Consider the following 24427-nt stretch of genomic DNA (forward strand, 5'->3'; position numbering starts at 1 on the left):
GTCTGCCCGTTGTGACACTGATCTCAGGTGGCTGAGATAGCAGCGATCTGCCAGCAGAGAGCAGTGCAGCCCCTTGTCATTACTTGAGGAAAGGAAAATTGAAACATGTCAGGTACAAAGCAGATGAGTAAGGAATACCAAGAAGCACAAAATGTAGAGTTGGAATGGAACATGAAGGTAAAGCTGGAAAGATACTCTCAATGAAGAACATAACGAAAGCTAGAGGTAGTGCTTGATCATGAAAAAAAGACATGAAATCAAAAGTACAGATTACCAAAAGCAAATGAGAGTATACAGAATACAGAAAAAAGAAAAAAGTAGCGTGAAAATAGACCTGGGGAATAAAAGAAAAATGTCTGCAAAGAGACTGTGGCATTGTCCTTGCCCCCCTGAGCCAGTTCCTGGTATTGGGGAAGTATCTGGGGAAGGAGAAGCACCCAGAAAATGATATCACATTTATTCCTGTTTCTCATGGATTTTTTTGGACTCTTCTCAGGACTTGGCACTCTTGTTATAAAATGTAGTAAGATGATCAGGAAAGTTTCAGCTGGAGAGTATGACATTCCCTAATTATAAGTGTAGCATAATCCAGCACTGCAAGGAGTGTAGGGCTGCCACTAGATTCTAGGGGAGACTGGGAGTGGGAAAAGAATTTTTTTTGTTCTTGCAGTGGGCACAATATGTCATCAAATCTATATTGTTAAGATTGCTTCTAGATTTTTTACTGGGTCTGAAAGCAAATGGTTTCTTCTTTATGTAGCATCACCCCAAAGCCTTTGTAAAATGCTTGTGTGTTACGTAAAATCTGCTGCTTTCTAAAGGTGCTATTGGGTTTACTACTACCTTTCAAAATCTTTACAGATCCCCCCCTCAGAACCACCCAACTTTCTTTACTGAATTGCTGGTGGGAACAAGGAAGTAGGAATTCAACTTCATTGTTGTCCAGGTGGCATTTCCTGTTACTTGCTTAGTTTTATAGTTTTGGTATGGCAATTAATATACAAAAAGCTGGAAAGATGGCTGTAATTCTAAAATGAACTCTCTATAGCTCGCTCCCTCCCACTCTCTGCTTAGTACCGCCCCTTCCATGCGCCCTTTAGCCAGCAGCAAGACAGCTGTGTTTGATCATAAACCACTTAAACTCCGGGCTCGCTGGAAAGGGAAACTTCAGCGTGAAGTGCAGCACTGGCTTGTCTCTGAGACAGCAGCTTTCTTTTCTTCTCCTTCCCGAGCACTGAAGACCATAGCAGCTCTGCTTTTATTTTCTCTGTGAACTTGAGCAGAGCTCACCAAATTGTTCTGAGTACATTAAGCAACACTATGAGATGTCCTTAAATGGAGTTGCGGAAAAGAGCAGCATAAAACATACAGCAGAGGTGAAGCACGACTTGCGGATGGACTGAGGCAGCCCTGGGCAAGCAGCTTCTTCCTGGGATTTTCTGAGCCCTCCATGGTATTAGCAAATCACTAGCAGCAGTGGATTGTATGTGAAGTGGAAACTAGTTTTGCTCTTTTAGAAGGTCTTCGATTGTTAATGTTAACAATTAATGTGGAGTAAAAATGGCTGTCTAGAGCAGAATATTCGGCAGAAAAAGATCGGAGAAGAAAGTATTGAATGGGTTAAACAAATCTTTGAAGAAGCATTAAAACCTGCAGAAATCATCAAGCCCCGAGAAGTCTCATCATGAATTCTGGAGTTGCTTTGAAATATGGAAATGACTCTCCTGCAGAGCTGAGTGAGGTAAGCAGTTTCAGTGCCCTTCTTTGTGCTTTAAAAAGAAACACTCCCCTTGTGGGCTTTCACTCTGCAAGCAGTGCAATTAAAAATTAATAGAATATGTAACTTGCTATAACTTGCTGTGCCAGTGAGGAAATGACCTGAACTTTCTTACTGCTTTAGACTGAATAAGTGGTGAAAAGCAAACGATGCAATCATGTCAAGATGCTTTTTCCTGTTACCATGCAGCAGAAATTGCCTTACCTCCCAAGAGCTGTGTTTATGCCCAACGTTCATCTTTACAGTGGGTGAAATGCGGAGATCTCAGCTGATTTTAAGCAGACATTAACTACTTTAGGAGGGAGCTAGGCCAGTGGAAGATGATAAATATTTTTTGGTATGACAACAGCATTGGCAAAGTTGTGTTTGACTATTTATCCAAGCTGTTACGTTAGATGAATGTTACCTTCTGTGTTTAAAAGAAAGCAAACCATGGGAAATTTTCTACTTTTCCCTTGCAAACTGTAGTCAGCTGTTATTTCTTATAGGTACGGGTATGTCTGTTTTTTGTGTAACCCATTTGTCAATATTTTGAATAAGTCAGAAATTAAAGCCATATCAAATGTTATGTAGATACTTAAGAAATATGTTAGAAGTAGTATATCTTGGCAGTTAATGAAAAATCTTAGATGTATCATCTTTATGAGTTTATTTGTATTGAGAACTGCTAATTTGAGTAATGCCATAAAACCCTAAGTAATTTATTGAAGTAATCTTTAAGAAAATTGAATCTTTGGTCCGGTGTAACTGAAATGCTTCTCTTTCTTCTTTGCCCATTTTTTTTTAAATACACCTTATATTGCAATGCATCTTTTTTTTTTTTTTATGTTTTTGTTTTATTAGAAATAATAGGACATACTTGGCAGAATGAAAGCGTTTACAATTTGTGGGATTAATTATGCAGAGATGGGAGACACTGAGATGTAGAATGGAAATTAAATCAGTGACCTAGTGAATGGGGCAGCGGAGTAAATATTTGAGACCTTAGCGAGTGCAGTACTTTGTCATGCAGGATGACTGGCAGGTTTATGACTGGGGAGTGCAGATAAAACAAATTTTATGTACATTCTTCCTCTGACTATAAAAGAATTCAATTTAATTCACTTTATTTTTTGTTAATGATTGTTTAGAGAATATGTATTGGCAACACAGCATAAACTGAATTCATAAACTCAGCATAAAAGCCTGTTATGTTTTTGTAGGAGTTATTTTTTGTAGAAGTCTGCCGCATGGTTCCTGGCTAACTTGTGTTGTTGTCCTGTTGATCTGCTTTCTGTCCCTTCAGCATTTGATTTTCAAAGCTATAGGGCCACACAAAATGCAAAGTCCTGCAGGGACTTGATTTGCCTGGTTATTTGTAGCAAGTGGTATTTACTCATAGCATTTCTACCTTGGAACGTTCTCTATTCAGATTTATTTTACTCATTCACAAAATAAGATTGTTGTTTTAAGAACTATATCTTTTCTTTGCTGTTCAACATGAGAAGTGTGAAAAAGAAGTTGGTGTTCGTGTATCATAGAACATTTTCCTTGTTTATTTTTGTTATTTTGTTCCAACAATCTTACTTTAATATTTGATTTACTTGATTTTATATTTGATTTAATCTATATTCTAGCGCCAAAGATAAGTGAGGAGTAGTCCCCTTTCTGACTGCAAACATATCAGTGAAGCTCTTTTATTCCTAGCTTTCCCCATCTGCGAATCATAATTTCTTTGCTATTGCTTTTCATTTTTGTGATTTGAGCTGCTTGTGTAAGCATGCTTCAGTCTGTGTTACTCAAATGGCCAGGTCAGCCAATCTCAGTATTGGTCTTTGGTAGGACATTGTTTTTGATGAAATGTGGGGAATTTACAGACACAGCATGTTTTTCAGGATAAGTTGTGCAAGTACTCTGAGATGCAGTTAGTTACTTATCTCTAATTTCTCAACTGACTTTTTTCTCTCTGTAAATTGCGTGTTCATGTTAGACTTTTTTCAGCTTTTGATTTATAATGCTTTGGTTGCTCCTGCTGAAGACAGGAGGTCTTGACTAAAGGCTGTACATATTTATATATCCATGTTTCTCACCAGTTTGTCATGCTTTTCCCCTTTTCTTTTGTTTCTGATTATATTTTCTGTGTGTCGATGTTCATTTTTAATCTATGGAAGACTGTGGCATTGTGTTCAGTGGGAAAAGTTGGAACTGGTTCTGTTAGGAAATGATGAAATTAGTGCAGTTTTAGTATGTATTAACCCACACTTTTATCTCTACTGTCAGTTCTTATTTTCATATTGAAAAGGACTGTTACCTATGTCTGCATGGCAAAAAAAATGACAGACCAGGAAAGGCTATGATGCAGATTTTGTTGTAGGTGCCTTGATCTCTTCATGGTGTGAAGCTCTAGGCATGAAACTACTATTATTAAAATAAATAGGAAAACTACAAAGCCCTGGCGGTGCAGTAAATGTGTTGTTGAATGGATGCATTAAATGAAACAGAAAGTGAAATTATTGCAGCTCATTGCATTTATGTTGAGACTTTATCTGCTTGAGATTTAGCTCTCTCTTTGGCAAAATCAATTGACATCTTTATTTTTTAAAGACACAGCTGTAATTGTAGACATTTGTGTGTGGTTAATATTTACTATTTGTAAAGTTTTGTAAACAGATCTTGATAGTCTTAATTGCTTATCCCCTTCCAAAGGTCATGCAGAAATAAATAAAAGGGAAAAACTCTCAGATTTATGTCACAGGTCAGTGAGGTGCTTTGTGATTCACTGCTTTTGGAATCCAAGCTGTTGTTTATTGATCTGTACATTGGTACCCTATTTCTTCTGTTTTTCTTTCCATTCAGACTTCTCTTTCTTTTGCTCAGAGAACAAAATATAGATTAGCCAATATGCTGTTTGTATAGCAGAATCACCTTATAACTGCGTAGGGAGGTAGAAGAAAACAGTGTTCTTGTGTAGCAAGGCTTCCTTGTGGTGGTGGTAGCTGGGTTTTTTTTGTTTGTTTGTTTGTTTTTAAAGTGAAGTATGATACATTAAGAGATGCAAATCTAAAAAAAGCCTTGAAGTCTACAAGTGCAAGATGGCTCTTTCTTGCACTCTATGAGAATGCAGGACAGACTTTGGTAAACAAGTAATAATGTCCAACCAACCTCTGTTTTAATTCTGCTAAGTTAGCAAACTGCAAATTTTTGACAATTTTCACCTGTCAGCATTACTCCTTATTGTTATTTGCAGTTTGCTTCTTAAGGCTTGATTGAGTATGGGTATTATTTGTATGCCATACATAACACCCAAATTAAGTGAATTATAGATTCCTTTTTTGATGTTTTTCTTTTTAGTTGCACAGTAATGTAAACCTCAAGTGTAGTCACAGAGTGCACTCTTAACACCAACATTAAGAGTGTCACGAAACCACGTCCAGGTACAGTGCGCAGCGCACAGTTGCTTCGTGGGTTTGTTTGTTTGTTTAATTAATCAGAATGTATTTGCTTTGTACGTATTCATTCCTCCAGTAGTTTTTCAGAAGGACGTCTTTGTATAGAAGGAGCTGGTTGGTCTAATCTGTATTTTCTTCTTTCAAATCCAAAGAGACCACCTTTTCCTCAGGAAGTCCTTGAATTTCAGTTTGTTACAAGCTGAAACCAGGGTTTATGGAAAGGTATCACTGCATGTCAGTCTTCTTCTTAAAGCCCTCCACAAGCCATCCTGTGCTGAAACAGAATTCTGTTGTCTTATCCAGTACAGCCATTGTGCTGAATGCTGTTAGCAATAAAGCACATGTCTAATCATGGACAGTTCAAAAGCGTAGAATAGGAACATCCAGAGAGTACAATTAGTAAGCTTTGTAATGTCTTTCTCGGTTGCTTACCTAAGGGCTAAATTATATCCTTGGATTAGAGTCAAATTATATTCTTGGACTCAGTTTTCACTAAAGTGAACCTTGTGAATTTGCTGATGGCAAGACTATGCCAAAGAGATTTTCTTGTGGGCTCGGGACTGGTGTTGTACTGCAGTACATTCAGCACTTTAGACACAAATGACACATTTAATGTTATTGCTTTCTTTTATATTTATTATGTAAGTGGATGGTGCATAATTTTAAGAAAGGAAGTAGTGAAATCGAAAGGTACTGCACTGATTTAGGTGTATACTTCAGACTTTGTGCTAATTTGTTTGTGTTTGGAACTCAATTATTTAGGGAATGACCATTGTGGCTTGCAAACTTATGCTGATCTATATGTTCATGAACCCTATTTATTGCTTAGAGCAAACATATTGTCAATTTCTCTTGGGAAAAGGAGTAGTTTATTTGTCTACTTAACAATAGGATATTTAAAAGTTTTAAGAGGGGAAGAGGAGATAGGATCCGAAGTTTGTGTTTGCGTGGGGAGCAAAATAATGAGATCATAAGGTGAATTTCATCAAAGTCTTCTGAGTTATACAAGATGTGCAGAAGTATAGAGCCAAATTTGAAAGGCTTAAATTCCGAGCCTTTCATAATTTGACTGTAGGACAAAATGCTGCTTTTTCTTTTTTTTCTTTCTTTGAGATTTACATTGCACTGCTGCTGCTATAGTTAGAAATGACACTTTAAGGAGAAAATCATGTAGAAAGAGAACTACAGAAAGAGAAGGGGCTGCATGGCTTGAAGTCACGTACATGAGCCAGTGGGTCAGTCTGAGGTCAGGTGGGGTCAGGTGCACAACTCTGGACTGAGACCCCCTGGCAAGGGAAACATTCAGCAGCAACAGTCCCCACATTGAGGGACTTTCTAATGTATTTCTCTGCTTTTTCAGACAAGCATAGTAGGAAATAGACTGATGGAGTAGGGAATGGGTTTTGTTTGCATTTAAGACTGGGATTAGATCTGTAATGCTTGTGTTGTCTTCCTGGGTTTGACACTCTTACTAAGACAGATAGTGAGCAAATGTCGCCCTAATACTGCATGTGCTTCCTGAATGGTCTGTAGCTGTCTTACAAGCATGCCAGTACACTCTTGTGAACACACGAACACCATCTCCCACTGGAAGCCTCTCTCTGCTGCCAGACATGGCCTTCAATGCGAAAGGCATGTGGAACTCGTTTTGAAAAAGAGAATATAAAACATCTTTCCACCGGTGAGGGTGTGTGGTTTCCCCAAGCATATAGTTGAGTTGTGATAAATTGTTCGTGTCAATCCCTTAAAATATAACGCTCTTACAACTGATAGAATATGACTGTCAAATACTAATTATGGCATTCTTAAATTACTTGAGCTTTGACAAAGCTCCATTGTTTTTTCATTTGTAACAGGAGTTAAACTGAACACATGAATGGTGTTTGTGACCAGGTGGCCAACAACTAGCACTACATGTTAAGTTTTACAAGAGGGAACGCAGCAACCAGTATGCGCAGATCAAAGTAATGCTGATGCAACTGTTTAATTTAAAGAGAATAGTTTAACGGGAAACTTAATTAATCATGCTCCTGGATAGTGACTATCAAGTCTGAATGAAACTCTTGGATTGGATGCACTTATGTTCAGATTCACTAATCTACTATGGATTATTCATCTCTCTTTGAAAAATCTGATTGATTTCTACAGCTTATTTGAAGCTTGTGGCAAATTACAGAGGTAAAAGCATCCCGTAAAAGGGGAAAGACATCTTTTCCAGAATCATTTGGACATCCACAGTTCATTAATAGAGAAACCTGCTGATAAACAACTCACCGATAGATTTGACGCTGATATATTTATGATGGGTTAGGACATGAACTTGATTCCATAGTCTAACCGAGTGAACTATTTCTGGCATGACCAACATATGTAATTTGTGTGACAGATGCATCACATTTCCAGTGAAAAAACATAGAGACTTCAAAGAATGTTTATTTTCAGGATTTGGGTGAGCTGCTTATCATACAAACTAAGTATTTTCAAGGCTTGGATCCTGTTGAATTGAAGGACTGTAAAAAGATTACTCAAAATGCTCAGATACTGTCGGCACAAATAATGCTCTTCTGCAGCATCCTAATGAAAATAAAAAGAAAAAAAAAAGAAGAAGAAAAAAAAAGAAATACAGAGATCATGTAACTAATCTGCCTGATATTTCAACATGTCTTGATCCTAGGAAAACATGTTTGAGAAATGATTCATGGGCTAAGAAATTAATAAAGACAAATGTAAGCTGTGAATGTAGCATTAATAATATGTTGAGTCTTCTAAATGCTTTTAGAGTCTTTGTGTTTTTCTTGTTACATCAAAAAAATAGAGATTTTTGGAGATAGAAGGCAAGTCAGCCTTCACCTTCTCTCCTTCCAACCTGTGTTGGAAAAGAAAAACGCGTTTCTGTTTGTGATCAGTCTTGGACAAAGGACTTGGGCATGTGTGCTCTCCATTGGTAGAGTTTCATAAGTTTTTTGGGGTTCTTTAACCCTGCAGTCTATGGATCAGTGTTCTATAAAGGAATACCTAAATGGAACCACCTGAAAAAGAATCCATAGATCGCAGAGTTGGTTCCAAAAGCAAAAGTGTCTCTGCTGTATGTATGTGTGAAGAGAGGGCACAGGGTGAGGCTTTGTAATGAAATTGGATGGCTGTGGTAGAGTATAATGAAATATTTTGATCTGGAGCCCCAAGTAGTTTGATTGCAGACTGAAAAGAAAATGTGTTGTTGCCATTCTTTTTTCCCCCACATCTTCAAGTTTTATAGTCTTTCCTACTTTGTATAGTATTTAAAGTTGCAGATTTTGCTCCTGCATCCTAGATTATGTGGAAAAGCCTGCTGGAGCTCCTTGGTTACACTTAATAAAAATATATCAGTCAGTGTACTTTGCAGGGAAATGTGATGATAGCTGGATTTGGGAATTTCAGTGACAGAACAACAGAGGCTTGATGTGGAGAATAGAATCTCATGCTGCTAAAGGGAGTGCTTTGACACTGGTGGCAGTCTGCATTATTCCCACATCAAGATTTGCCATATAAATGAATCTTCTGTGTGAAGAACGTATGTTTTCAAAAGATTTAGATTTTTACCGTGTCTAATGAACAGAGACATTTCTCTAGAAATGGTCTTGTGTATTCTAACTTAGTTGTTGCAATCATACATGTAAATTTTTAACTGAAATTAAGATTAATTGACATAATTTGGTAGAACTGAGTAGATTTTTAAAACAAAGCACAATTAACAATGACTTGAGTTACTTACAGATCTCAAGATACTTTAAAGTGAGATGTTAACAAAGAGTTGTCAAAATTCTGAATCTGCTTTAGGGATGACATTTGTGAGTGGGAAGCAACCAGAGTAACAGGTAAAGCATTAAGTCATCCACAGTTTAATCTACATTTCATGTTCTGAAATCTTCTTTGGAGTGCTGCATGCTTCTGATTGATGCTTTGATATGCACATTGAAGAGCAAGCTGATATTATACTAAGTATTTGAAAACAATATATATGTAAATACTTAGATTTAGGAGGTGAACCTAAAAGCAGAAATGCTCGTGGCATTTAAATTTGTGTTTGTTCAGATGTTTCTTCAGAACCCAAATGTCTGTGTTAGAATTAGTACTTCTAAATGCAGGTACAAATGTGATTAATATACAGTCACTAAAAAATTACTGACATTATTTAATATGTTAAGAACATTTTAAAGTTTGTATTACTGCTTCTTTGTGCTTTTCTTGCTCATTTACTCTGACATAAATGCAAAGCTCTTGTCAAGAGCATTGAGTTATTAATGGCCAGTAACAAGAAAAACTTTTTGTTGTTGTTATTTAAGTATAGAACACTGAACAAAATGAAGTCAGAATAGACTGCCCCTGTTAAAATGATAAGTTTTTCTTTGTGTGTTAAATATTTATAGTAAATAGAAAAAACATTTTCATCCCTATCCTTTTCAGGTGACTTCTCTTTCCATTGTAACAGGTCCCCACTCTAACCTTCTGGCAAAGATGTCTTGCTGCCCAAGGAGTGCTCCTAGCGACTTGCACTCCCCAGTCCTTCTATGCCATCTCCTTACTCCAAGAGCTGGTTTCTCCTTCCAGACTCCCACAAGACAGACTTTATTCCTCCCTTGGGCTTTTTCTTGATTTTCAAGTGCAGCTCTTGTCTTTTACAAGTTTTCATCAGAAAACATGATCCTGAGAGATTAGAAAGTCTTGATGGGCAAAGTTAGCCTTACCCTCATAAATGAAGCCCTTCTAAGAATTGTTATTGCAATGGGATGATAGTTGATATTTTTAGATGGAACTGATACCGTTACTTACTGCCACTGAAGATTACTTCATAATGTAAATTTCTGTTGAATCTTCACAGGGGTCTGTCCTGTGGAGACAGGACAAGGGGAAACGGCCTTAAACTGGAGAACAGGAAGTTCTGCACCAATATGCGAAGGAACTTCTTCACTGTGAGGTTGACAGAGCAGTGGAACAGGCTGCCCAGGGAGGTTGTGGAGTCTCCTCTGGAGATATTCAAGACCCACCTGGATGCCTACCTGCAGGGAGCCTGCTTTGGTAGGGGGGTTGGATTCGATGATCTCTGGAGGTCCTTTCCGACCCCTATGATTCTGTGATACTGTAATTCTGCGACTGTAGGGAACACTGAAACATTCTTATTTTCTCAGTGGTTAAATGGTCTATTTTTAAAACACCGTCTCACTTGAGTAAATGGCCATAAGCCTGATGCAAACGTATTGTAATGTATTCTAGTGGAGTGCTGGTAAAATCAGTATCCATGGGAGCATTTCAGAAGTTCTGTGAAGGTTAGTGATGGTAATTTATGAAATAGTAACACAGCCAGTATTTTAAAGACGTATCATTATTATGGTTCAAAACCTAGCATCTGAAACTTGAAAGTACTTCATGTACAGCCTTAATGCAAACATAATATAAATCCTTTGCACTCATTATTATTAAATTAATTAAATTTATTAAGACTAATTAAATTAATTAAAACTGATTATTAGTATTAAAGTGAATAGTACAACTTCATGATGCTTCTCTTCTGCACAGGTGAGAAGCCTGCATGTATTTCCCATGCCTACCCATATTCAATTCTAGTCTTTCTTTTTTCCATTTTTTTTCCAGACCACTTTGCCTCCAATTATTTGTTCCATACGCAATATGCAGTCTCATCCATACCTTTTTCAGCCAACTTCTCTCTCCATCCTCACAAGTCTCCAATCTTACCTTCTGGCAAAGATGTTTTGGAACATATCCAGCTTGCTGCCCAAGAATTACTTCTAGGGACCTGCACACCCCAATCCTTCCATGCCATTTCCTTATTCCAAGACTTAGTTTCTCCTTCCAGCCCACCTTCCTGCCTTCTTTGTACTTGCCAGAGTTTACTTCTCTCTTCAATCTTCTCTTGATTTCCAAGTCCAGTTCTTTTCCTTTAGAGCTCCTAATCATAAAACATGATTTTCAGGGACTAGAAAGTTGGGACAGACAAAATAAAGAAATGCCGTAACAATCAGTTATGTAGTCATAACAGCACCTCTAGTTTTGGTGCCAGCACAGCTTTCTGAGGCTTGTCCAAAAGACTAAATTATTTGTGCAATGTTGGAATAACAGTTGTTAACACTGAACTGTGATATGCAGTTTTGATGACATAAGATCGTTACTATACATTGTGATAAAGCCAAAAATTGCATTGGCAGCTTAATGTCCTTCTGAACCACGTTTCCAGATGTTTGGATGAAGCTGTGTTCCCACAAAACCGAATATGGGTGACAATTTTTCTAAGTCTATCATTTGCAGGCTGCAAGCCCAGGGATATCATTTGTTTGCAAAGACCTTACATTAACTGATCTTTGTCTACTCTAGAACTGTTTTCACTTGATTTCATGTGGTATCCTTCAAAGGGCTGAGTGTACCTAGTTTGCTAATCTTTGGCACCTTGCATCCTGTCTAAATTCTTATTCTTAGCCAAAGTATTAGGTAGCCAAATCTAGCTTTTTTTTCACTGTAGCTAGTGCCAGTACTCGTGTCCTTCAAGTAGCACATCAGTTCCGTCATCTGTCCTTGAACTGCCTTAGATTGTGAGCTTGAGATCTGTTTTCAGTCAAGTGACCAGGTAACCATTTATGAATGGTGCTCTGAAGACTGTCCTTTGCTGCTGCTAATCTGAATGAAATCTGCCCCTTTATCTCTTTTCCACCTTTGCATGCATAACGTATTAAAGCATACATTTTGCTGGTTATGGATGTTGCTGTTGTTTGATTTACAAATTTACTTTGTTATTTTTATTTAAATTCATGATGGCCTACTTGTTCATCAGTTGTCTCTACTCTTTACATGTGGCAGTCTGATTACTGTAGGAACAAATGAGTCTTGTGGGATGCGGGGTATGCCAGAAACAAATATTCTGTCAGGTATACCTAACAGAAGGACTGGCCCATGCTGAACAAGTATACTGTTGTTTTCAATATGAGCAGTAAAGAAATTAAATCTTTGAAGGTAAATTTATCTCTGCTGGTAGCATGATATGTCATTTAAATGCTGTAAATGATACCAGTGTGACAGCAATATTGAGGTAACTGCTATATGTAAAGGAATAAATTTGACACACTTTTTCCTTTCAAAATGAATGACTTTTTTTCTACCTTATGAGAATCTAGTATAAAGAATGGATTGGATCACTTTTTCTCCTCCACTGATAAGTATCTTCCCTGTAGTGGAAAGCAGAAAAAATCCTGTTGACTCCTAACAGCCAAGCATCATTTGGCATAGAGATCTGCATAAATGTACTTACTCTATGATACATCTCTGCAAAACACAACTTTTTTTCATGCTTTTAAAAAACAGATTCTTTCTCATCGCTGCAGGACTGAATATCTATGAATACCCATAATTATCTTTCTTCATCAAAATCAACGCAGTTGAATTTCAATGCCTACCCCTTCTGAAACCAAAATAAATATACTAATTGCTTTCCATGATGGAGGTTTTTTTCTTTCCTGTGAAAATTTCTTTAACTTCCTCTTGATCCATATTGTGTATATAATGTTAAATCTCTTTTCACGTGTCATTTAAACATTTAAAAACCTAATAATTTATTCCAGTTAGGTATAGGTGGTTCAGTTTCCATCACAGAATGACAAGATGATTGATGTTGGAAGGAATGTCTAGAGATGATCTGGTCTAATGACCCTGTTTAAGCACGGCCACTCAGAGCAGGTTGTCCAGAACAAGATGGCTTTGGAATATTTCCAAAAATGACAACTCTACAGTCTGTCCAGACAGCCCATTCAGTGCTTAGCCCCTTTCACAGTGAAAAAATGTGTCTTTATGTTCAGAGGGAACCTCTTTTATCTCCGTTTGTGCCCACTGAGTGTTGTCCTGTCACATGCCTTTGTAGGCACCATTGAATAACTCCCGCCTTCTGTGAACCCTCTCTTCAAATATCTGTGTATGGTGATGAGATCCTCCTGAGCCTTCTCTTCCTCAGGCTGAGCAGCCCCAACTCTCTCAGTTCTTATTGGATAAGTGCTCCAGTGATTTCATCATCTTGGTGGTCCTTTGTTGGAAAGTGACACCCAGGTCCCTTTCTGTCAAGCTGCTTTCCAGCTGGTCCCCAGTGTGTCCTGGTCTCCAGGGATTGTACACCCCCGAAGTAGGACTTTGCACTTCTTGTTGAACTTCATGAAGTTCTTATAGACCCAGCCTGACAAAATCCTTGCAGATGATAACACAACATTCTAGTGTTTATCTTCCACTACTCCCAGTTTTTTGTCGTCTGCAAATTTTCTGAGGGTACAGTCTACCCCATCATTCAGATCATTAATGAAGATGCTGGACAGGATCAAAGTCAGTGGTGACCACTGGGGTATATGACTAGATACAGGCCTCCAACTAGACCTTGTGCCTAGTGATTACCACTTTCTAGGCCCAGCCATCTCTCCATCTGCTTATCTAAGCCATGCCTCAACAAATTTTCTGTAACCATTATAAAGCCCTAAGTCCAGTAGACAGTAGACACTGATCTCTCATATGCCAAGCCAGCCACTTTGTTGCAGATGTTTCTCAAGTTTGCCAAGAATTATTTCCCCTCAGTAAATCCATGCTGATTACTCCTGATTATTTTCTTGTCCTTTGTTAGCATTAAAATGGTTTCCAGGTTTAGCTGCTTCCCAAGTCTTGAGATGAGACCACCCAGGTCCTCCTTCTTGCCCTTTTAGTTCTAAGAAAGGAATTTGGTCTCAGGTTCTTCTCTCATGTGCATGATCATTCAGAGATTATCAGTAGTAGGCTCACAGTGTCATTTGCCATCCTAGAATAAATAAAAGACCAAACGTCCAATGTTTAGTGGATGTTATTTAGGCCAGAGAGTTCTTTCCTTTGTATAGAACAGGTTAATAGCACAATGGTAGAGAGTAAGCTTTGTATTAAATTTGAAATGTCAGTAATATATGGTGGCACTGCAGTGATACTTTATACTTCTTAGTGCATTTCATTTGAGGAGCTGAAATAAGCTGTACACCATTATTGATGCAATTCTGTCATAGTGCATGAGAACCTACATTTCAGTTTGTTAATAACGTTATGTTACGTGCTTTATCGGAAATCTTATTAGTCAAACTGATAACTCAATTCCAGTTGCCTGGCTTGCTCTTGCAGAGAGGAGGGTGTCTTACTGGGGCATGGTTATGAAATTACACTTTTAAGACCATTTTACAGAAAGGGAATTTAGAGGATTTTAATGGTAGGGAGGGCTGGGTCAGTTTTTCCTTTTAACAAATGACACTGTTGCAAACTTTAAGTGGATTTGATGGCAGTGCTTGAGGAGACCTTGCAGCTTACTAATTTTGAGAGAATGGCTGAAAAAACAAGATGACCTTGACACAAAGGATTTTTAGAATGTGGTGCCTCCTATTTACATACAGATGAGTTGTTAGCACAACCACTGGCACTCAGTTTTGTGGGTGTTTTTTTTTTTTTTTTTTTTTTTTTTTCCTGCAGAACAGTGGTTGTATTTAGAGCCTAGAGGCTCAAGCATAAGATGTTCATTGAATTTTATGGTTTACCTTTGTGTAGGCTATTCTGGTTCTCAGCTGTCTGTATCTGCAGCTTGTTCTCCTGTATCTTTCTTATAGCTTTACTAAGTGCTATGTCTACTCATAGCTTTCATTAGCCCTTTCTTTTGGCCTTCTCGCAGTTGATAATTTATTGTTGCTGCCCTTTAGCCTTATCCTTTTATACATACCCAGCTCCCTCTTCACCGTCTGTCCTTTTATTTATGTTTTGTTCCACAGTACTTTACAGAGTTCATACTAATGGCCCTCATTAACGTATAAGGGAATTCTACCTCTTGCAGTGTTGACTGCATGAGGCTTTGATAAGGCGGCTGGTTCTGTTGGGGCAATGGCACGTACCTGCCATGTGATTCATTAGCACGGAATTTTATAAAATTAATGGTCACAATCAAACCAGTGTAAGCCAGGCGTGAGTGTCTTCAGTAGGGCTATCTGTGGTGTTGGTACGTCTGTGTCCTCTCTGCTGGTGACAGCTCCTAGTGCCATGTGATACAAAATCAGAATTGGTAACATTCGGTTCAAGAAATGCATAGATGTGGCAGTGAGGAACATTTAGTGGGCATGGATGGTTGGACTAGATGATCTTAGATGTCTTCCAACCTTCACAATTCTTTGATTCTATGAAACCACTCCAGGACTTCTTGAGGTTTATGTAGTACTTCAGATGATTAAAGTAAGATCTCTGGAGAACTTACATATGAGAGTTACTGGAAGTGGTAATTACGTGAAGGTTTGCGTATTTTTGGTGTGGAGTATTCTGAAAATTTGATCTTCTTTAGCAGATTTTGACATGAGGACTGATTTTCCTGGAGAACTGACAAGTGCTGATAGCCGAGTTGAGTTTTGCTGAAATTCCAGTATGTCAGAATAATATTTCTAAATAGCTGTTTATTGAGCTTTTATGGTAGTTCACTCTTTGTCTACCACATGTGATTACAGATTATATGACAATATCTTTTCCTTTTAATTATGAGCTCTCCAATAGTCTCCTGAAATATCTTCATCTTCAGTAGCTTTCTCCTGTTGAAGCACTTGAAAGCTATCTGAATGAATTTCTGGTCACTCTGAGCTGGATTTCCAGTAGATGTCTTATGTCTGCTAGATTCTTGTCCTCAGTTTTACTGCTGTTTCTTTTCTTTGCTCATGGGCATAGTATGAAGGCTTAAAGGGAAAAATGAAATATTTCAAACAATGAAGAACAGTAAAGAAAACTTAACTTTGCCTGTTTTATTGTTATTCTATAAAATATCCTGTTTCTTTAGAAGAGAATAAATGGTTTTAAATTTAACTTCATTCCATTTAGTCCAGTATTCTACTAGCTTCTCTTTGGCATTTTAATGGAAATTACAAAAAACAGCTGACCTAGATAAACTGAGACCTTTGTGACCACAGTAAAGTCATTGACATTTTGGCACTGCTACTCTCATTAGTGGCACTAATCCAAGTGTTGTGCTTTTAGCACTGCTGTATTTCATGCATAAAATTTTATACAAAAAAAGATGAACTTGCAACCTCCTAATTAGAGAATCTAATAAGCAGTACACAATTTATGGTTGTGTGCCAAGTCCATTGATTATCATTATGAAGTCACTGCAATACAACAATGAAATTTGTCAATATAAATCACTGTCTTCCTCATTTAATGAAAATTTTTAAAAGATGCAGGAAAACATTGTTTCATCTTGTGATAAGATAAAATGAACACTGAAATAAAAAGAGAATGCAAAGGACTGAGAGTACAGTTCTTTAAGAGACCTGGCTTCAATAAATGTTTTTTTCGTGCGTGGCGTTATGTTAAAATTTTACTTCATAATATGACAAACATAAAAATATTACTCTTATTTTTGTTCATTTCCTTGGTTACTCTTTTTTTGTCAGAGTACTTAAAAAAAATGAAGTGTCATAAAGAACATCTGAAATCTTCAGTTTCTATAGTATTGCTGAGACAGCTGCTTTGGCTTTCAGGAGGCAGACTCGTTCTGTCCAAGGCTGGGTCATATGAAAAAACTAATTTGTTGATGTTACACAATTGTCACAGTTACAAATGTGGCTCCCAAAAAATGTTTACTGGCTTCGTAGTAGACTAACAAAGATCACATGATTTTTTTGTCATTTGGCTAGATAGGGATTTACAATCCTTTCTCTGCAAAACTTGTCTTTTCTTCTTTATTGTTTTATTTGCATTCTTAAGCTTTTTCCACTTTGTCCATCCATTAGCCTGAAAATGTATTTCTTGTGTGTTTGTGCCTGACTTGTAAATTTATGCTTTTGCATCGAAACAAGGCAATGTAGAGACTAGCATTTTTTAAGCTCTGTCTTACTAATGCAGTGTGCAAAATAAGTTATCAAAACCGTGAAAACAATAGGGCTCATGATGTTTCCTACGTTGCTGGTAAACACTGCTCTTAGAAAATTGCTGTTGCACTTAGGCAATCTAATAGGCAATGGCTACATTTCAGTATTGCAGTGCATATTCATTTGGGTCTTGAATTCAATGCATCACAGAACTGCAGCCAAACCGTAGAGGCCTTAGAAGAGCATAAGGAGCAAGGGAGAGAGAGGGAAAAGGAAAGGGAGAAAAGGGCTGAGGGAAATGGGGAGAGGGAAAGAGGGAGAGAAAGGAAATGGAAGAAAAAAAATTGCACTCATTCTTTGGAATTTTTAGACCTTTTTTTTTTTTTTTTTTTAACCAGCAGGCTTCATAGCAGATCAGAGATTGCCTGCCTGAATTACCTTACCTTTGTGCCTGATTGTCCACCCATATTACATGCAGCCATTCAGGTGGGTCCAGAGGAAGACCATGAAGGTCAAACAACTGGAGCTCCTACGAAAAAAAGAAAAGCTGAGGGAGCTGGGCTTGTTTAGCTTGGAGAAGAGACGACTCTGGGAAGACCTGATTGTGATCTTTCCAGTACTTGTGGGAAGGTTGTAAGCAGGTGGAAGACAGCCTTCATGTGTGGTCCGGTAGTGATAGGACAAAGGGGGATGGTTTTAAACTAAAAGAGGGGAGATGTAGATTAGATACTAGGAGGATATTGTTCACTTAAATTGAGATGAGACACTGGCTGCTCAGAGAAGCTGTAGATGCCCATGTCTGGGGGTGTTCAAGGACAAGTTGGATGGGTGTCTGGGCAACGCAGATTTGCTAGGCAGCAACCCTGCCCATGATTTGAACTGACCCTTCTAACCCAAGACATTCTATGATTCCGTGATTCAGTATGAAGGTACAAGCCAGAATAAAATACTGTTGTCATTATTTCTGAATTATTCAGTGCAAGTACAGCCATGTGTTCTTGCCCAGTACAGACAGAGTTTTTTCTCCTTGGAGATACGATAGTATTGAGGTTTGCTAGTAATAATTGTGGAATTACAGTCTAAGCAGTAGCTTTCAGACATCCATAAAGTACGTAGATATAAAGGAGCATAGAGGCGCTTGAACTCAGTAATCACCTTTCACTTTGCACTGCCGTCATAGCAAAGTAGGAGATGAAAATCTGAGTAGGAGGATTCTTCTTGCCGATATTATAAAAAGGTTTTGTTACTCTTTCACGAAGCCTAAAAGATAGAGCTAGATGCTGAAGATAAGGTTCAAAGAGAAGTAATAATACAGAGTTGTTGTTTTTTTTTACATATTGAGACTCACTTGATAATAAAATACTGAAGCATACTAACATTTGAGGGTATAATTAATCTTACAACTGCTCTGTGTTTACCGAGATGGGGCTATATATGATCTTACTGAGAAATTATATTAAAGCTGAAGTTACCAGTATGAAACTAAATCCTGTTTTCTAAAGAAAAGAAGGTCAGCGCTTTTCTGTTGCATCAAGTTCTGCACTCCTCAGATCAAGAAAGACAAGGAACTTCTAGAGAGAGTCCAACAGAGAGCCACAAAGATGGCGAGTGGCCTGGGGCATCTCCCTTACCAGGAAAGGCTGAGAGATGTGAATCTGTTCAGCACAGAGAAGAGAAAGCTGAGGGAGCTCTTACCAGCGCTTATAAATATCTGCGGGGAGGGAGTCAAGCAGATGTGACCAGGTTTTTTTTTCAACAGTGCCCAGCAATAGAACAAGGGGCAATAGACACAAACTGGAGCATAGGAAGTTGCATCTGAACATGAGAAAAAACGCTTTTACTTCGAGGGTGACTGAGCACTGAAACAGGCTGCCCAGAGGGGACTGTGGAATCTCCTTCTTTGGAAATATTCAAAACCCACCTGGACGCTTTCCTGTGTAACCCATTGTAGGGAACTTCCAGAAGCCCTTTCCAACCCCAACAATTCTGTGATTCTGTTTTAGTGGTTTCTAAGCGTTCTCTGCCTAAATGAGAACTAGACCGCTAAAACACACAATAATTTAATTTCCTTAAGCTGTCTTAAGTTGCAGTTCACTCAACTACTGTTTGTGGCATATAGCTTGCACAAATTACAGCAGGGTTATTTGGAATTTCTAATGCGTAAAATTCTTGGCATGAATTCCACTCTAGGTGGAGCAGAAAGCTGCTAGACAGCAGAGATTCCAAATGGGTAATTGTTTTAAAAGGAAGAGCATTAAGTGCATGTACGCTGTTTGTCCCATGGCAAGGGGAAATTTGGTGATCCCTCCCTTCCCATGTTTAATTTAATCAGAAAAGAAAAAAACTCTTATTTTTATCTATTTATTTACTTTTACAGAGTTGTTCTGTATATTTGTTAGTATTTGGGCAGTGTTTTGAGAACATGAAATGCTTTATATGTGTGATAGATTATTTGGACCCCTTTAAAACATTAGTTACACCAGAAAAAAAGATGGCTTTATTTAATTTAAGTTAGGAGAAAGTCTGCTGTAGGAAAAAGATTTGCTGGTGCAAGGAAACAGGCATTGTTTGGAGTTATTTTTTAAGCTAAATTATTTGTAGTATCATGTCTTGGGAAAATTAGACTTTTTTTTTTTTCCCCTGTTGCTGCTGTACTGATACATTTTCCTTTGTTATCAGGGTGATATGAAATATGTTTTTTTCCCTCTTTTTCCCCCCATATTTTCATACTCCTTTAAGCCACACTTTCTCACACAGTGTTTGGGCAAAGGAATAGATGTTGTTTTCCTGAAGGATTACTTAATATATGTGTATAATTTAAAACTCAATGATCTCTAAAATGCCCGTTTATTATCAAAATATTGGTCTTAGTTATACCTGAACACATTAGAGAATGTGTCTGAAGCCTTGCAGACACCATGAAAGTTGTTAGGATTTGTTTATATATTTATGTATTTGTTAAGGTCTTCTACTAATTCTTACTCTGATTATTTTTTTGGCCCTTTTTGAAGACTGATCATTTGATCTAATATATGAATATGCTATTTTACTGTAGTAATAGTAATACAAAAACCATTACCTGAGCACCGATATGAAGGATTCTGTTATTTTGAAAATCATATCTGCTATGACTCACAGAGCAAACTTAGTTGTTACTGAAAATCCAGACTGCCCAGTGTTCCAAGGTAATATTCTGTCTGACATTTACTGAATAGGGCATTGTTATTAAAGAACTGAGAGAGATGGCAGTACCTAGGCTGAGTCTTTATCTCTCTTCTGATACAACAACAGAGAATGGGGAAAATAAATGTATTCATTTTAATGCAATGTTTCTTTAGAGCAGGTGCCTCTACACTGGAGCTTTCACTGTCTTAGAAACTCATCTTAAAGAACTAGCTCTTTCACAAACTCACTGCTTCCATTTTTCTCGCTGATTTAAATTAAATTGTTTGATAGTCACATACTTCTCTAACTTTGTCTGAGGTTCTTAGCATGAAAATCTTTAATTCTAGGACATTTTATTAGGATATCTCTCCTTGATACTTAATTCTCTTGAAAAAGTTTGTTGGATTAATGCCTCAGTCAATTAAAAATTTATTTTTGTATTGAATTTTGTCCAGATTTTATCTGTATATCATGGTTAGATCATTCTTTCTTGACTACAGCAAGTTCACTGTGTTGATGTATCAAAATTTTAAGAGAGCTGCTCTCAATTGATGACTCATCTCCTAACAAATAAGAAAAGGCTTTGACATGGAAATAAATTACTCTTCAACAGACATTCACAGCTCTTGTTGGAGATGAAAACTGTGGACAAAATAAAAGAAGAATGCCAAGGTCATTTCATAAAGGTTTTCATAGTCTTTGCAATTTGCACAAACCATGTGGGTTGCTGTTGTTTTGGTTTTTTTTGTCCTACTGACTGTACTTTATGTTTTTAAGCAACAGTTACACAGTGTAATTAGCCATTACGGGAACTTGGGTTTTTGATACACGCTGCTCTCCAACAAATGTCTGTGCTTTAACTCTGCCTGGTGTGAAGCCTGTCTGCCTTTAATTCAAAAAACCGTTCATTAGAAAAATTGCCCCCCCCCTTGACTGAACAGAGAAGAAATCCAGATAGGATATCTAGAAGTGTTTGGGCTCACCACTGCTGCGAATGCCTGTTCTGATGCTGGTGTCTGAAGTTAATTTCCCATGACAACATAATCCCATATTGACAGTATTATGATTTCTGTTCATTCTTAAATACAGTCTGGCTCATGTATCACAAATTCCTAACCGACTCTTAGACTCTCGTTCTTTCCAGAATGATTCTCAGATTCTATTTCATTCATATTCTCCCTTCTATACACTGGCAGATACATTACAACCACTGCTTCTGCTCTTTTGTTGCTTTTTTTTTCCTATCAACACAGCATACACCCTACAAGATAGGTGTTCAATTCTTGTTGTGTCTGGTAGCCATATATGCTATTTGTGCATGAATATGCAGAATCTCTGCTGTTTCCATTGATCTACTCCAAGTCCTAGCTGTGCTGGCAGACACAGCTCTGCTGCTGTGCACTGTTGTTGTGCTGCACAATGCACTTTTCATTTGGGAAGTGTGGTCACTGATGTGTAAGTTAGCGGTTCCCCAAGGCCAGAAACCGACTCTTGAATTCTTTGTTTTAAAGAACAGTATCCAGGCTCAGAAGCTGTGCTGGGAATGGGAGCAAGCATTCCATGCAGGATGGAAAAATCTTTCCTGCTATTTTTTTCAAATATAACTGCTGCAGCTGATACTGATGATGAGAAATTGGTTGAGCAAATTAAAGTTCCAGAAACATGTCTGCTGTGTTATTTAGCATCTGAAAGCACTTTAGAAGTTCCAGAAACAATGTCTGGATTTTTCAGAGAATACTTTCTGAATTCTTTTATGTTGTTTTGTTGGTTTTTTTTTTTTTTTTTTTTTTGTCTCTGTAAGTAGATTTGTAAATAGTTCCAGCTAAGACACAAAATAGTACTTTCATGTATCGTTTGATTATGGTGATGATGTGTCAGCCACTGGAGTGGCTAAGAAATCAGAAAGCTGAGCCACCAATCAGCACAATCTGGACAGGCTGGAGAGCTGTGGAGAGAAGAATCTTATGAGGTTCAACAAGAGCAAGTGTAAAGTCCTACAACTGGGAAGGAAAGCCCATATGCATCAGTACAGGCTCGGGGCTGATCTGCTGGAGAGAAGCTCTGCAGAGAAGGAACTGGGTGTCCTGGTGGGCAACAGGTTGGCCGTGAGCCGGAAGCGTGCCTGTGTGTCCAAGAATGACAATGAGATCCTGGGGTAAGTTACGAAGAATGGGGCTGGCAGACTGAGGGAGGTGATCCACCCCCTCCACTCTGCCCTGATGAGTACTGTGTCCAGTTCTGAGCTCCTTTGTTCAAGATAGGGAACTTCTAAGTCTCCACTGGAGACCCAAAAAGACCATGAGGTGTGTGGTGCATCTCCTGTGTGAGGAAAGGCTAAGAGATCTGGAACTGTTCAGTCTGGAGGAAAAAAGACTGAAGGGGGAGGTAGGGGGGTATCAGTGCTTATAAATATCTACAGGGCGGGAGTAAGTGGATGGGGCCAGGCTCTTTTCAACAGTGCCCAGCAACAGAACAAGGGGTGCATGCTGCAACACAGAGAGTTCCATCTAAACATAAGAAAAACTTCTTTACTTTGAGGGTAATGGCTTACTGGCACAGGCTACCCGGAGAGGCTGTGGAGTCTCCTTTTTAGGAGATAGTCAAGACTGGTCTGGATGCTTTCTTGGCCAACCTGCTGCAGGGAGCCTGCTTTAGCAGGGATGGGGACTAGATCATCTCCAGAAGTTCTTTCCAACCTCTGGAATTTTGTGATTGGATCTTGCAGTATTTCTAGGAATGGTGTTGTGTTGGTGTTATTTGCTATGAACTTGTGTCTTGAGAAATGTCTGTTTCTCTGCTCTGCTTAGTACCTCTTATCAGCTGTTCTAACAGTAATTTTCTAGGGACCAGTAGTATGATGATTTAATCTGACAGTCAGAGGTAAGACAGCTGAATGCTTTCTCCAGATTCAGAGGAATCGTGCCATCCATATCTGTTGGTCACAGTTTGTGTGTTGCTCTAAGGTTCCACAAGCTGTTGCACAGATCTTTATAACCATGCAAAAATAAAATGTTCTGTTCTCTCATATGCTGGAGATCTTGGCAAGACAAAACGTTCCAAATTTACTTGAATATATTTAAGATTGTAATAGATATCAGAAAGTGAAATCAGTGCATCTCACTTACTAGAAGACTCATCTGATATTTTAAGGATGCAGTATTGTGTCAAGTATTGCCAGTGTTTGCTGAAGTTTGATTTTACCTTAAAGATGGATCTTTTTGTCAGTTCACCACCTCTTGCCTACTGTACTGGATGAGCATGTGCTAACACCACATTAGTGTAAAACCTGTCAGTGGGGTTTGAGCACAGATTATTTAAGACACCATGCTTTGTAAGGAAGTTATGGAGGCTCTGGTAGTGTTTTCTGCTGCCTCTGCTGTAAAAATGACACTTGTGGCAGAAGAGATGGCTGGCGGGCAATATCTTTGTAAATTGCTTTCATGACTCGTACTGAATCTTATTTCAGTATCAGTACATCACTAAGTCTTCAGCTGTGTTGCTCAGAATTCTGTAAATGCCATGCTGAGGGACTCTATTTGTAATCTACTTGCAGGAATACCATAGTTACTGACACAAGTGATGCAATCTCATTTCTAGCTTTTGCTTTGTTATAAAAAGCCTAACAGGCGCGCATCCTTTTCTTGGGTCTTGTGTATGTGTAAATGGATTTGTTGACTTCTGAATGAATGTGTCACCCATACTGTGCAGCCAACATAATTATTCTTTGTCTTCTTGTCAGTATAACTGACACCACATTCAAATTTTTGTCAGCTCAGCAAAGATAGATAGAATCATGCATTCTTTTTCTTGTTGGCTAGTGTGGTTCTGCTGTCAAAACTCCAGAAGTGTGGAGATATTCATATTCAGCTGCAGAATTTCTATTTATTTTCGTGGGGAATCACTCTACCTGAATAAGGAATGAAAAGCTTTGCTTTGACCTTTATTTTATGTTATTTATTTTATTTGACACTGCAGACAAAGCACACAGGCAATATCATACCAGATGAAGAAATCCCTGAAAGCAGCATCAGTTAGTTTATGCCACAAAATCACTTTTTATCCCTTTCCCTTTCCCTTTCCCTTTCCCTTTCCCCTTCCCTTTCCCTTTCCCTTTCCCCTTCCCCTTCCCTTTCCCTTTCCCCTTCCCTTTCCCTTTCCCTTTCCCTTTCCCTTTCCCTTTCCCTTTC

At 38.2% G+C, this 24427-nt stretch overlaps 1 protein-coding gene across 2 annotated transcripts in view; it reads left to right on the top strand.

Moving 5' to 3' along the window:
* MCC (MCC regulator of WNT signaling pathway) overlaps positions 1–24427 on the top strand; it is a 202496-nt gene that overhangs the window by 47566 nt on the left and 130503 nt on the right. Inside the window, exon 1 of one of the 2 annotated variants that reach the window (XM_042866142.1) lies at positions 1131–1741. The exons of the other annotated variant lie outside the window; for it this stretch is intronic. Within the exon in view, the coding sequence (XP_042722076.1) occupies positions 1685–1741 (57 nt within the window). The 5' untranslated portion in view covers positions 1131–1684. Of the gene's footprint in view, positions 1–1130; positions 1742–24427 lie in introns of those variants that run through there. 2 annotated transcript variants of the gene reach the window in all.

This window comes from Lagopus leucura, unplaced genomic scaffold, assembly GCF_019238085.1.
Source record: "Lagopus leucura isolate 7727_CA_CO unplaced genomic scaffold, USGS_WTPT01 Super-Scaffold_810, whole genome shotgun sequence".
NCBI classification, from domain to species: Eukaryota; Metazoa; Chordata; class Aves; order Galliformes; family Phasianidae; genus Lagopus; species Lagopus leucura.